This window comes from Pogonomyrmex barbatus, unplaced genomic scaffold, assembly GCF_055798465.1.
Source record: "Pogonomyrmex barbatus isolate J1 unplaced genomic scaffold, ASM5579846v1 scaffold14, whole genome shotgun sequence".
Taxonomy (NCBI): Eukaryota; Metazoa; Arthropoda; class Insecta; order Hymenoptera; family Formicidae; genus Pogonomyrmex; species Pogonomyrmex barbatus.
This window is the reverse complement of record NW_028297110.1, coordinates 10,320-24,263: the sequence shown is the minus strand read 5'-3', so window position 1 is coordinate 24,263 and position 13,944 is coordinate 10,320. Positions and strand designations below refer to the sequence as shown.

The following is a 13,944-nucleotide window of genomic DNA, read 5'->3' as shown; positions in this document are numbered from 1 at the left end:
TTTCTCACTTCTTTCTTTATTCTTTCTCTTTCTAACAAAATTTAAATTCGTTTAAATGTCTAAATATTTATAATAATATTTGTAATATTTATGTCTTAATATTTTGATATTTAAGTCACATTCAACATCGATTTCATTAAATGCATAATTAATATTTAAGTATAACATTTTTTTTTATTTTATATAATATTTATATAAAAAATTTAAATAAAATTATATTTCTTATTGTATTGTAAAAAAATATAATTATATTTTATATTTAGAAAAGTGTATCTTTATTTTATCTCTTAATAAAATATTTACTTTTATTATTTTCACGTTTGAGTATCTTTATATAAATTTTTGCATATTTATTATTATAATACATAAAATTATTGTAACACATAATATTTATATACACAATAATTACATTTAGTTACTTTTCTTTTTTTTGTTTTTACATTATGTAACACATACACACACACACACACACACACACACACACACACACACACACACACACACACACACACACACACACACACACATACATCATATTTTTATAGTATAATATTTATATTTTTAAATTACATTAACATATCGTTACATTTACATTTACATATTTTATATTTCACCTCTTTCCTGACTTTTATATTCATTCCTTATTTTTTAATGCATTATTAATAGCATATTTCTAAATCATATTTTTTAATCTTTTAAATATAAATTATTTTTAATATATTAATGAGTTAGAAAGAGAACAACAAAGAGGATAAAACGAGAAGGAAGTTCAGATGGCGATAGGAGTTAACTTACTTATTTCATGTGCATTCTATTTTGGCCAACACTGACATCAAAGGTGCCGACAGAGAGTTGCGTTATATATACTGTGCGTTATATATACTATATATACTGTGTACATACATTTGTTGTACTTAAAATGAAATAGATATATTTGAAATTTAATAAAAGCAAGATAAAAAGTTTTAATGCGGCTTAGTTGAGTCCAGTGCAGGGGTAAAAAAAAAAAAAACAAGTCTGTTCCTTTTAGCTGAACGTCTTGCACCGTTCCTTCCTTTTCTCTCCTACATAGAAGAAAAAAGAGAATAGAAGAATAGTGCAAGAAGTACAATTAAAAAGAACAGGTCTTATGATAACACATTTACGATTAACCTTTGTGACATATAAATTTTGTGCGCATACATCTCATCTCTCTGTGCTGCTAAATGTAGCAGAGTAATGTAATGAGATTTTTGTTTGTTTTTTTATTGTTGTTGATTCTTTGATCTCAAAAAAACAAGAAGATTGAGAAACGAATGTTTTTTTTTTTTTTTTTTATTGTCATTTGTCACAACCAAATAGGATGTTAATTTAACATAATGGAGTTAATAAGATCCACTATTGAGATTACACTGTATATATAAGGAAGAAGAGAATATATGCATAAATCGCATTCTTCAAAGATATTTGATATAAAAGATAAATGTTTGCTTTTTATATTCTATGTGTATGTTTGTATATATGCAACAATTTTTTATTAAGTTCTATTTTTTTCTATTTTTTTTTTGAAAATTATTACTATTATTATTTTTATTAAGAAGTTTATCAAAAAAGTAGTTAAAAGCTGTATATTTTAATATACCTTTTAGATATAGTATAACATGGAATATATTATTACTTTGTAATACAATAATGAATTATTATTACGCTTTGCAGATATATTATGGAAATTAGTATTGGGATCAATTAATTGGGAAATCATGAAAGAAAGACATGGCTGAACATAGCAATGATCTTTATGAACAACAGCTTTTTGCAGTATTTGAGAGCTGTTTAACAAGAGGGAAGGATGAACTTGACGAAGATGATCTCTTCTCTGTTTGCAACAAGTTACAACTCGATGGATTGATCGAAGAATTAAAATTATGCATTTGCAAACATCATCCAAATAAACAAACGATATCCTTTCAAGAATTTCGAGATGGCTTATTACTCTTTCTGAAAAAATTTCAAGGATTCATAACTGATAAACAGCATATTGTACAATACCATAGTTTAAATACATGTAATTTTGATATTGAGAAGAATCAAACTTTGTCGCTATTGGCCGATAGTGCTTCGAGGACTAATTTTCCAGATATGAAAGCTAATGTCACAACAGATGAAACTAAATTGATACGCTTATGGGAGAAAATTAAAGTTTATTTAAGAGAAAATACAGATCCTGTAACAATGCAATTTATATCAAGTTGTTTAGAGATTCCAGAGCTTCCGAAGCAAATAACAGAATCTATCTTTGAAAGACTCGATCATAATTGCGATGGATTGATAAGCTTCGATGAATTTGTGATTATATTTCAAAAGAGGAAAAATATAAAGGTTCTGCAAGAGGATAATGCATCTTGTAACAGTGTTGTAAACTACGATGTAAGCACATTAAATTTTAATACATGTGTATCTCATAAAATTAATCTACGGCAGACTAGTAGAGACTCTGATGCAGAAGAAAAGATCGCTGGAGTTTCTAACGTAACTATGGTATCATCCGATCACAGAGATCATGATGCTTTGGATACAAGCCTCGCAGAAATAACAAATATCATATGTGACGAACTTAAAAGTTTGAATGAATCATTACATAATAGTACTATTCAAACTCATATTACTTTATTACGAGAAATGATGATCGCTCATCAAGATGAACAACGCAATCTAATTGCTATAATAGACAACATGAAAGTGGAAAGAGAGAAGATGCGGTTCGATATGTTGGAGGCTAATGAAAGAGCAAACTTATTGGCGCAAGAGATCGATGAATATCACGTTCAATTAGAAAAGACAAAGAAAGATTTACAAAGACAGAACGAACAGCGTTACGTTGAAATCACGAAAGAATTTTCCGATCAGCTTAATATCGAACGGGAGATGAACGCTACGGCTCTTAAATCAAAAGACAATCAGTTACAGATGCTACAGAAAGAGAATCACGAGATGAAAAATAAAGTTGTAAATATTTTGCAAGAGAATCAAATACTCGAAGCGGAGAATAAAATTCTTCTTAGTCAGATTGAAAAGTTACGGCAATCCAACAATGATTTGCTAACGCAGATAAAGATATTAGATGCGGAGCATGACGAGATACAAAGCATAGAAGCGAAACAACAAGAGCAAGTCAATTTCTTTGTCGATCGCATTAAACAGCTGCAATCCGAAGTGACATTTCTGCGAGATCAAAATGACGAACTCTGCGCGGAATTGGAAGATTTAAAATGTCACGGTAAAGATATGAAATACGAGACATCCTCATCTCTAGCATATGATTTACAGATAGATGAAAGCCGAGATAAAGAACACGCGACGCAAGAATTTAAAACCGATGGACAAATTAATGAGAAGGTCACGTTTGACTTTGATACCGACAAAGAACAGATCGATATATCTAATTCTGACACAATGGAATACAAAAGACTCAGAGACACGATTATAAAAGATTTGGAAAAGATATTATCGACAAGTGCAAAATGTCTACCAGAATGTGTCTTCAGAGATGATTTATCGAGATTAATCACTGAGCTGCGATCTAATTTTACATTACATTGTCCCGCACGAGATTTCGGGAAAAGTATAGCGTCTGAGCTTGAAATGGAATGTGAGGAACGAGCTAACGAGTCTTTACGAGATTTGGTCATTTCAAAAATATCGAAGCCTCTTTCCGTGAAGCGTACAACAATGTCAAGTAGCACGGAAAATTTGAATGATCTCACTAGTCAAGATTCAAAAAATATAACGCAAAAGATAACAAGTCTTAGAGATTATCCACCACGTAAAGAAGAGCATCTTATGGATCAATGCAAATCTAACAAGGAGAGAAACAATTTTTTAAATGTTACCGAAGTTGAGAGTGTTGCAAAGATCGTGACAACGAACGTAGAATTATTAGACATTGAGAGGAAACAATTGAACGAACGTTGTCAAGAACTCGAACGAAGTTTAGATTTATTAAAAACGGAATACGAAGAGTGCGAAGATTATTGGGCCGCTAAATTGGAAGAGGAGAGATTGCTCTTTGAACAAGAACAAAAAATAAGTGATGACAAACTTGCCGAGCTTATTAATAAAATAACCGAATATGAAGAATTGATTAGTCCTTCGGATAAATCGAAAAATAATGGACGATTATCTCCTATAGAGGAAAAGTTTAATTTAGAACAACAGGTAAGATAAATATCTACGTTTTGTTTTCAATAGTCAAATATATCGCATTATATTATTTTATCGATATAAATCTTTATCTTACATAACTTGTTTTGTATCTTTAATGTCTCAGTACATAGACCTCGAGGAAGAATTCGAAAAATGGAAGATTAAAACTGAAAACGATATCTCTCAGAAAAATCTAGAAATTAGAGATCTTCGTGAAAAATTAAAACTGATGGGACAGCCAGTTACGAATGATTCTTGCGTGCAAGTTCCGGACGAAATGTTCTCAACAACACTTTCCACGGATTCCTCGCATTGCAAATCTTCCAGTATGTCTAGTATTCCATCAACAAATGAAATATCTGTAAACATGGATTTATGTGGCACGAATAATCAAACGTGCCACATTTCGATGGAATTTCCATTATCCAATGATCTTAATAGACTTTTGAAACAAGAAGATCATATCGATGATCATAATTTCTACAATACTCATAGCGAGTATTCTGTGAAAGGAATCAAAGGTATAAATAAAGATTACAGGATAAAAGATCAGAATAGCTTAATTGAAGCTAAAAATATGTTAGCGACGAGAGAGGAAGATAAGTGCGACTCGGAATTGAAAACGATACATGACGAAATTAAAGAAACTAGTTGTATGTGCTCACAGAACAATGCTCAACAGCAAATAGGTTGCGTCAATATAAATATTTTGCAAAACTTAAAAATGAAACTTTACACACAAGAACGTAAGAAACGACATTTACAACGTTACATTAAACAACAACGGCAGTACATCGAGAAACTATTGCAGCGTGAGTGTTCTTTTCACTTAATAATTTTTTTTTGTTTTATTTAACAAAACGTTTAAGGTTCATTTTACTTAATAAATTTTAAGCTTTAACCGATTTCATTTACAACAAAGTAATGAAAAACATGTTTATATTTTGCTTTATGTAAAACTGCTGCTTTAGATCTTTTAAATTTAAAAATAAGATTAGATTGTAATCTATTTTTTTTTTTTTTTTTTTTTTAATTATAGGTATTATGATGCAGCATCAGACAGAAGTATGTGAATTACAGTGCCTTATTCGTAATACTCAAGAAAGACTTAGGATACAAATTGAAACGACTATCGATCAGGTAACGAATGTTCAACGTGTTATACAATAATTTATCAATATCGTTAAACTTTTTTAAACAATTTTCATCACACTAATTACAAAATTGTAATAAGAGAGTACAAAAACATGTTGTATAGTTACACTCCAGCAAACACTAGGTTACATCTAATATAAATGTTAGTTGTAATTTTCCATTCAACAATGTAACTGTTATATAATGTGTATGTTATATTTATATCACATGTAAATTTATGTTTGCTGGAACATTTTATAATAGGATAATGTATAAATGAAAGATATTGTCGTATATGTATAGAGATGAATCATCTTTCTAAAATTAGCATAAGCTGTTTCAGGGAAACGTATATTAATCGTGAAATCTTAGAAAATAGTTAATCAAAGTTGAAGCTTGCTAAGCTTTGAAAATAAAGTTTTAACCGCCTAATGAAATAAAAATTTATCGTTTCTATTATTTGTGATTTATCTTAATAGGCAAATAAATTAGCCAATGCTGACGTCTTGGTGAAGGATTTGTATATAGAAAATGCATATTTAACGTCACATATGAAGCGCTTGCAAGAACGATGTCTCATCTTAAGAGGTCTTGATGTAGGATCGACTTCAATGTGATACCAACAAATAGTTGTTATTTATAATCTGTAATAAATTAATGCCATTTTGTATGTACTAAATAATTATTTTATTTAGATTATTTATTTTATGTAAGGTTATGTAAAATTAAAGATATAAAATAAAATGAGTGAGAGGGAGAGAAGAGAAGGAAAGTGTGTAGAAGACTGCGATGTGACTCAGGGATGCGACAGTTAGAAAATATAGAGTATAGTGTAGTGTGTGGGTGCCTTCAGTTTTTAATTTTACTTGAAAGTAAGAGACTTAGCTTTAATGTATATCAATATATCAGAATTAATGGTTAATCTATGATCTAGAAAGGGTTGTATTTTAATGTAAAAGAATGTAAACGAAGTTAATTTAGGTGATTTATTTTTCTCGTTAATTATAGCAGCACAATGATTCTCTGTGATTCCATCTTACAAATGGATACATGAGAAGCAATATACACGAAGCAATATATATGCAAATTTAAGCATATATGTATACAATTAAAATCGGAATGTGTGCATCGCGTGCACATATTGCGCATAAATGTAAAGAATATATTTTATGCCTATATTATAATGCTCATAAATGACTAGCAGTTATCGGAATATTTGTATTATAATTTGTATTTTCCTTCGCATTAACATTGTTCCAAATTTGACAAACTGCGCAAGAAAATGCCGTTGCTTTCACCTGAGAAAAGCCTGAGAGAGGCCAGTTAGATTTTTTTTTTTTTTTTTTTTTTTTTTTTTTCGTGGGACCGTCGACACTCTGTACACTAGCGCTCCAAGTTCCGTTTTGCATGTTCGAACTAAATAGCGAGTTCCATTTTTTGACACTGCCGATAAAAATCTCATTCTGGTGTGTGCTATCCTGAGAGAAAAGCCTGAGAGAGTGGTCACGGACGCGTTTTAGCTATACCCTTATTCGCGTAAATAATATGCACGTTTTTGCGGTTTTCTTTCGTACTAGACGCAAGAGCTAGATGAAGAGAGGCGATATGAACACGACTGTCCTTTTTTTTTATCACTCTTGCGTCTAACACGGAAGAGAACTACAAAAACGTGCACATTACCTACGCGAATAAGGGTACAGCTAAAACGTGTCCATGACCACTCAGGCTTCTCTCTGATAATACTCTTACATCATAAGTTCCTCTAGTTTCTCTCTAGTTATTCTTAAAAATGTCTCTCATAAAATTATTGGATATACATGTCTTTTGCTTCTCATATAATGTATGTTTTTCACACAATTTTTAATCGCGCAAATATACAACTTAATATAATCTAATCAAATCTTCGTATGTATGTAAACCTATGTATTTCATATCTTGTGTTTATATATGTTTACATAATGTAGATAACAAAATAACAATAATAAAGCAAAAATTACTGTCTTTGTTCAATTTTATTCTTCTAATATTTTAATCTTCGAGAATTTAAATTTTTCCTAAATATCGATGATCGATAACACTTTATGTAACTTTATTACCGATCATACGTAATTTTATTCATATTAAATTTTCAATCGTCTATACTTCTATAAATTACGTATTAAACATAAATAATCTTGAAAATTTGGAAAAATTTTGAGAATTTTAATTATTATTTTGATACTTTCCTGACATATAAATTTTTGTACAAAAATTGACATGCAATCTTCAAATGTTGTCACTTAAAATGTTATTTCAATCTTTTTATATTCTTGAAAATTACAACATTTTTCCTTCATATAATAAATGTCAAATCTTGTGTTATTTGAAGTATAAAAATAACCACCATGAATATAAAAATAACAAATGTAAATAAAAAAATAGCATGACATTTTTATGGGTCCATAATACTACAATTATCATATACATTATTATAAGCAAAAAAAAACCTGATTTGTTTTGTAACAAGTACAATAGAGTGTCTCCATAGACACTTTTTTTTTTATTCTAGAGAAATTAATTTTTCACTCATATATGTATAAAGTAAAACAAAGAAAAACTAAAAAATTTTTTATATATATACATATCAGAAAGACTATACCATTAGAAAAAATTTAAAGATGAAGGGAAAATTTCAGAATAATGGAATGTGATTATAGTATTTTAATTTTCAACTTAATGTTAATAAAAGTGACAAATTATAATATCATCATGATTATAGTTATCGTCCAATTGCATTCCGATATTTATCCAATTATGCAATTTATTTATTTGTAAGTTTAAAGTTTGTAAAGTTGATAAAAATTGGTTATCAAAGTTATTATTCTATTATTATAATGATAAAATAACAATATGACGAAATAACGATAAGAGAAATAAAAAATAATAACAAAAATTATAATTATAATCTAACTATAAAATTATTGGAAGATAGATTTTGATGATAGAAAACAATCTAATGTAAGACATATTGCATGACAAATTATACATAAAATATAATTGCAAAATACCAGAAGACAAATGTTTAAGGATAATATATACACACATGATACATACACACATGATTAAAAACTAATCAAAAATAATTAAATTAAAAAGTAATAATACAATCACAAAAGTAAATTTAAAAAATTAATTTAAAAATTAAATAGACCTTCCTAGATGACTTTGTTTACTTCAGTATTCTTTTTAATTCCCAAATAGAATAATCAATTAGTGACTTTATTCGCTAGAGCATCCAATTCACGAAGAGTTCTTAAACAGAGAATTCTCCCCCATTTCTTTAGGTCCATTATCTCTCGGCTTGATGAGTGTTTAATTGACAGTTTGCCTTTTCATTCTGCCATATTTTATAAACGTTTAAAGTAACGATGCAGTCACCGTTGGAACGAATCCATTTTTTTTTTTTTCCGTGTAGTATATGAAGAAACAGTAGAATGGCATCTCTCAAGAATAAAAACGTTAACAGATATACTAGCTCCCATAATAATAGTATCTTATAACATTCCAAAAACGTGGCCCAACATGATAAATTTCAAAATTCGAATATCGAGCTGAAAACGCGCCATCGCTTTGTCAAGATCAATTAATTTTCCATCGAAAGATAGGTAAGAATCGTCCTCATCTATCAAAGGCCCGACTTCTTTTAAGATTAGAATATCGTTTGTCAAATTAGAAAAACTGATGGATCAAGGGACTGCGAAAGAAGTACATGTGGCTCATCGATATCAAGAACTTTAATACGAAGAATAACATTAGCGAGCGAAACGCGAAGCATTTTCGCGAAACATATACTTTCATCATCCAAAATATTCTGTAAATTTTATAGGAAAATAATTAAGAGATTATTGCACATGACAAACACAAAATATGATTTCTAAGTATTTTAATTACTTACATCATAAAATGCTTTTTACTAATCTGTACACTCTATCATCTATTATACGACCCGCTCGTTGTATACAATTTGCTTTACTCGCTCAACAAAATTTTAAAGTTTGATATCGCGTGATGGGATTCTCGATCAGTTGTTTCACAAGGCAAAAGTCTATTATTGGAAATTATGTATCAAATTACTTTTTTTTTTTTTTTTTTTTTTTTTTTTCCCCTTTTCGATAATCATTATTTTTAAATATTTTTAATATTTCTTTTCACAATTAAACGATTTTTTTCCCTTTTCATATGAATTAAACGTATAATTTATATAAAAATTGTATATCATATTTTACACTCGGCATAGTAATAATGCTTTCAGCAATATTTGTAGAAAGTATAACGTAACTATAATCTTCCAATGGTTAGTGAAAAAACACGTAACTGTCCGTCATCACACACAGAAATCAATGAATGTAAAATCACTAGATCTCATAATTTATCTTTGCAACAAGTCAATGTCAAGTAATTATATAACTCTTCAATTTCATAAAGTCCTGATAAAAATACATGAACAGCACGTCTTTGAAATGAATTTCAATCTCCTGCATTATCATTTATGTCAATTTTATCTAAAGCATCGATAATAAGCGAGCAAAAATTGATCATATATTGACTGATTTTTCATTCCACAGCAGATACTTTTTACAAATTTATCGTTACGCATCATACAAATTTATCGTTACGCATGATACAAATTTGTACACTTGCAAATTTTATATATGTGTGTGTGTGTGTGTGTGTGTGTGTGTGTGTGTGTGAGTGTATGTGTGTGTGTGTATGTACACACATACATACATGAACAGAAATTATAAAATTTGAAATAATTATTTTCATGTGTACTTATAATCCCTAGATTTGTTATCTCAACCAGATAATAGGTACAAATTTAAAAAAATTTTTCTTTTCAGGAATTTTGATAATTCGGGAATTTCGATTCTGCTAATTCATTTGAAAAGTATTTTGCAAATTCTGTCACATCAATTATTACCGACATGAGAATAACTTTCACTTGTTTAGAATATATTTGTAATAATCTTTTAACAACAAATAATAGAAAATCAAAATTTTCAAAATTTTTGTCTAGTTAATGAATTTCATCTAATATAATGTGCGTATAATTCGACATATGTTAATGCTCAATTATATGTTGGAATAGAATTCTACCAAGGTCCCAATTTCCTTTTTGGCTGACTCTTTTGGCAACACTTATCTCAGCAATTTGTCTTGGTTGCGTAACTATATTAATATTATAATTCTTGTATAATCTACATATTACTTTTCTCACGATTTAATAATAATACAAAAATAAAAAAATTTGATAAAAATATACCTATAATATCACAGTTAAGCCTTTTCTTCATATAAGTATTAAGAATGTATCATGGAATCTGAGCCATTTTTTCACAGCTGGTTGTTCCCAGAGTAATGAGTACAGAATTTATCTTGATTATAGACAGTATCTTGTTTCTTTCACGGTTAAGATAGATAAATCATTAAATTTTGGATTATAAGTAAAATTGCACTCTCGATAGATTTTAGCCAGATCTTCTAAAGTTTCCGTAGATCATTTTCTAATCCTGGGGATGTCATATTTAATTTTTCTATATTTCCATCTTTACTATTCATATACTAAGAAAAAAACAAATTTAATATAAAAGAATCCTTTTTTTTTTTTTTTTTTTTTTTCATATATATTATGTGATTAAATAAGAAACTATTTTACTCTGAAATACTCCTCGGCTTCTGTCTCTGTATAATTTTTTAAAAACGTTTTTTTTTTTTTTTTTCATGATTTGTGTAGCCTTAAAGTTATTATTTCTCTCATTTGAGGAAGCCACAATTTTCAATTTGTTTCATACAGCTTTCTAAATGTAAAATGTTTTACTATTAATAAATATATTCCACATACAACTTTGTAATAGAGATAAAAGAAAAAAAAAAAAAATTGGACAACGCAATAGTAAATTCTTAACTCTTTGCTAAGTAATTATATGTTTACGTATAAGAATGTTGGTAAATGTCCAGTTTAAATCCACCTACTTTCGATTTTGATAAAAAGATTTCGACGTGTCTTTGCGTCTAAAACGAAAGAATCTGGCAGAAAAAAGCATCGCTCTACCTTGCAAAACGAAATTAATCATTAAAGTTTACATCATTTAGGGTTAGGAAACCTGTCATATCGACGAAATGTATCGACAAGAGTTTTGCCGTGTTTACATGTGCATGCGTTTCGAATGCTCCACGCAATGTTCTTTTTTTTTTTTTTTTTTTTTTTTTTTTTTAAATATACATGAAAATGATTAATTATAAATTTTGTTTTGATTTAGACATATTTAGAATAGCCTTGTTTCCTCTAAGTGTGATAAAATTAAGCTTAATCGACACGGTTTCGCTAGAAATAAAAAAAACTTTTGCAAAACAAAAAAAAAACATGAAAGATTGATTCGCGTAATATTATATTAGTTATTAAAATTATAAATTAAAAATTATAATTTAAAAATATGAAATATTAATAAAATAACTAAAAATAATATATAAAATGAATAACTTAAAATAAAATTAATATTTTATATTGCGGAATTAAAATTTTTTTTTTTTTTTTTTTTTTTTTTTTTTTTTTTTTTTTTTAATTTAAATATGTAATAATATTAAATATGTAATATTTAAAATTTTATTTCTAAAATTAAAATTTAAATTAAAATTATAAATTTAAAATAAAATATAAATTTTAATTAATATTTAAGATTTAAAATATTAACTAAAATTTAAATTTAGAATTTTTAGAATTATGGAATTATAAAAATTTGTGGATTACAAAATTTAAAAATCTGAATTTAAAATTAAAATTTAAATTTAAAAATTAATTAAGTATTTAAATTTAAATTCAAACTAGAAATTAAAAATTTTAAATAATTAAAATTAAAATTAACAATTAATAAAAAATTTTTGAATTTTAAATTTGAAAATATAAATATTAGATTTAAAAATTTAAAAATTAATATTTAAAACATTAAATATATAAATATACAAAATTTTAATTTAAAATATGTAAATTTGAATTTCTTTCATCCTTCCTTTCTTTTTTTTTTTTTTTTTTTTTTGCTTGGTTGTGTTTTGGGTAACCTAATGGACTTGTCCTAACCAAATTTATGAAAGGTTAGGTCGAGATGGTTAGGTTAGGTTAGGTTAGGTTAGGTTAGGTTAGGTTAGGTTAGGTTAGGTTAGGTTAGGTTAGGTTAGGTTAGGTTAGGTTAGGTTAGGTTAGGTTAGGTTAGGTTAGGTTAGGTTAGGTTAGGTTAGGTTAGGTTAGGTTAGGTTAGGTTAGGTTAGGTTAGGTTAGGTTAGGTTAGGTTAGGTTAGGTTAGGTTAGGTTAGGTTAGGTTAGGTTAGGTTAGGTTAGGTTAGGTTAGGTTAGGTTAGGTTAGGTTAGGTTAGGTTAGGTTAGGTTAGGTTAGGTTAGGTTAGGTTAGGTTAGGTTAGGTTAGGTTAGGTTAGGTTAGGTTAGGTTAGGTTAGGTTAGGTTAGGTTAGGTTAGGTTAGGTTAGGTTAGGTTAGGTTAGGTTAGGTTAGGTTAGGTTAGGTTAGGTTAGGTTAGGTTAGGTTAGGTTAGGTTAGGTTAGGTTAGGTTAGGTTAGGTTAGGTTAGGTTAGGTTAGGTTAGGTTAGGTTAGGTTAGGTTAGGTTAGGTTAGGTTAGGTTAGGTTAGGTTAGGTTAGGTTAGGTTAGGTTAGGTTAGGTTAGGTTAGGTTAGGTTAGGTTAGGTTAGGTTAGGTTAGGTTAGGTTAGGTTAGGTTAGGTTAGGTTAGGTTAGGTTAGGTTAGGTTAGGTTAGGTTAGGTTAGGTTAGGTTAGGTTAGGTTAGGTTAGGTTAGGTTAGGTTAGGTTAGGTTAGGTTAGGTTAGGTTAGGTTAGGTTAGGTTAGGTTAGGTTAGGTTAGGTTAGGTTAGGTTAGGTTAGGTTAGGTTAGGTTAGGTTAGGTTAGGTTAGGTTAGGTTAGGTTAGGTTAGGTTAGGTTAGGTTAGGTTAGGTTAGGTTAGGTTAGGTTAGGTTAGGTTAGGTTAGGTTAGGTTAGGTTAGGTTAGGTTAGGTTAGGTTAGGTTAGGTTAGGTTAGGTTAGGTTAGGTTAGGTTAGGTTAGGTTAGGTTAGGTTAGGTTAGGTTAGGTTAGGTTAGGTTAGGTTAGGTTAGGTTAGGTTAGGTTAGGTTAGGTTAGGTTAGGTTAGGTTAGGTTAGGTTAGGTTAGGTTAGGTTAGGTTAGGTTAGGTTAGGTTAGGTTAGGTTAGGTTAGGTTAGGTTAGGTTAGGTTAGGTTAGGTTAGGTTAGGTTAGGTTAGGTTAGGTTAGGTTAGGTTAGGTTAGGTTAGGTTAGGTTAGGTTAGGTTAGGTTAGGTTAGGTTAGGTTAGGTTAGGTTAGGTTAGGTTAGGTTAGGTTAGGTTAGGTTAGGTTAGGTTAGGTTAGGTTAGGTTAGGTTAGGTTAGGTTAGGTTAGGTTAGGTTAGGTTAGGTTAGGTTAGGTTAGGTTAGGTTAGGTTAGGTTAGGTTAGGTTAGGTTAGGTTAGGTTAGGTTAGGTTAGGTTAGGTTAGGTTAGGTTAGGTTAGGTTAGGTTAGGTTAGGTTAGGTTAGGTTAGGTTAGGTTAGGTTAGGTTAGGTTAGGTTAGG

At 28.9% G+C, this 13,944-nt stretch overlaps 1 protein-coding gene and 2 pseudogenes across 6 annotated transcripts; 1 reads left to right on the top strand and 2 right to left on the bottom strand.

The window, feature by feature from the left end:
• Positions 1-552: 552 nt before the first annotated feature.
• On the top strand, positions 553-6,529 carry Bsg25D (blastoderm-specific gene 25D). 4 transcript variants are annotated; one of them, XM_089072821.1, is made up of 5 exons: positions 553-868; positions 1,696-4,194; positions 4,307-4,994; positions 5,222-5,322; positions 5,796-6,529. In XM_089072821.1, the coding sequence occupies exons 2-5, from the start codon at positions 1,753-1,755 to the stop codon at positions 5,931-5,933; spliced, it is 3,369 nt and encodes a 1,122-aa protein (XP_088928947.1). In that variant the 5' UTR covers positions 553-868; positions 1,696-1,752; the 3' UTR covers positions 5,934-6,529. The 4 variants fall into 4 exon arrangements, with proteins under 4 accessions (XP_088928947.1, XP_011633489.2, XP_011633490.2 ...); XM_011635187.3 differs by having other exon boundaries at positions 553-996; XM_011635188.3 differs by having other exon boundaries at positions 553-1,220.
• A 1,477-nt stretch (positions 6,530-8,006) lies between these two features.
• LOC148937348 (putative ATP-dependent RNA helicase spindle-E) lies at positions 8,007-9,413 on the bottom strand (annotated as a pseudogene). The gene is made up of 2 exons (XR_016138413.1): positions 9,251-9,413; positions 8,007-9,166 (listed from the first exon to the last, which is right to left on the bottom strand). The product of XR_016138413.1 is annotated as a putative ATP-dependent RNA helicase spindle-E (transcript).
• A 396-nt stretch (positions 9,414-9,809) lies between these two features.
• Positions 9,810-11,068, bottom strand: LOC148937347 (putative ATP-dependent RNA helicase spindle-E; annotated as a pseudogene). Its single transcript, XR_016138412.1, has 3 exons — positions 11,012-11,068; positions 10,619-10,917; positions 9,810-10,524 (listed from the first exon to the last, which is right to left on the bottom strand). The product of XR_016138412.1 is annotated as a putative ATP-dependent RNA helicase spindle-E (transcript).
• Between the last annotated feature and the right edge of the window lie 2,876 nt (positions 11,069-13,944).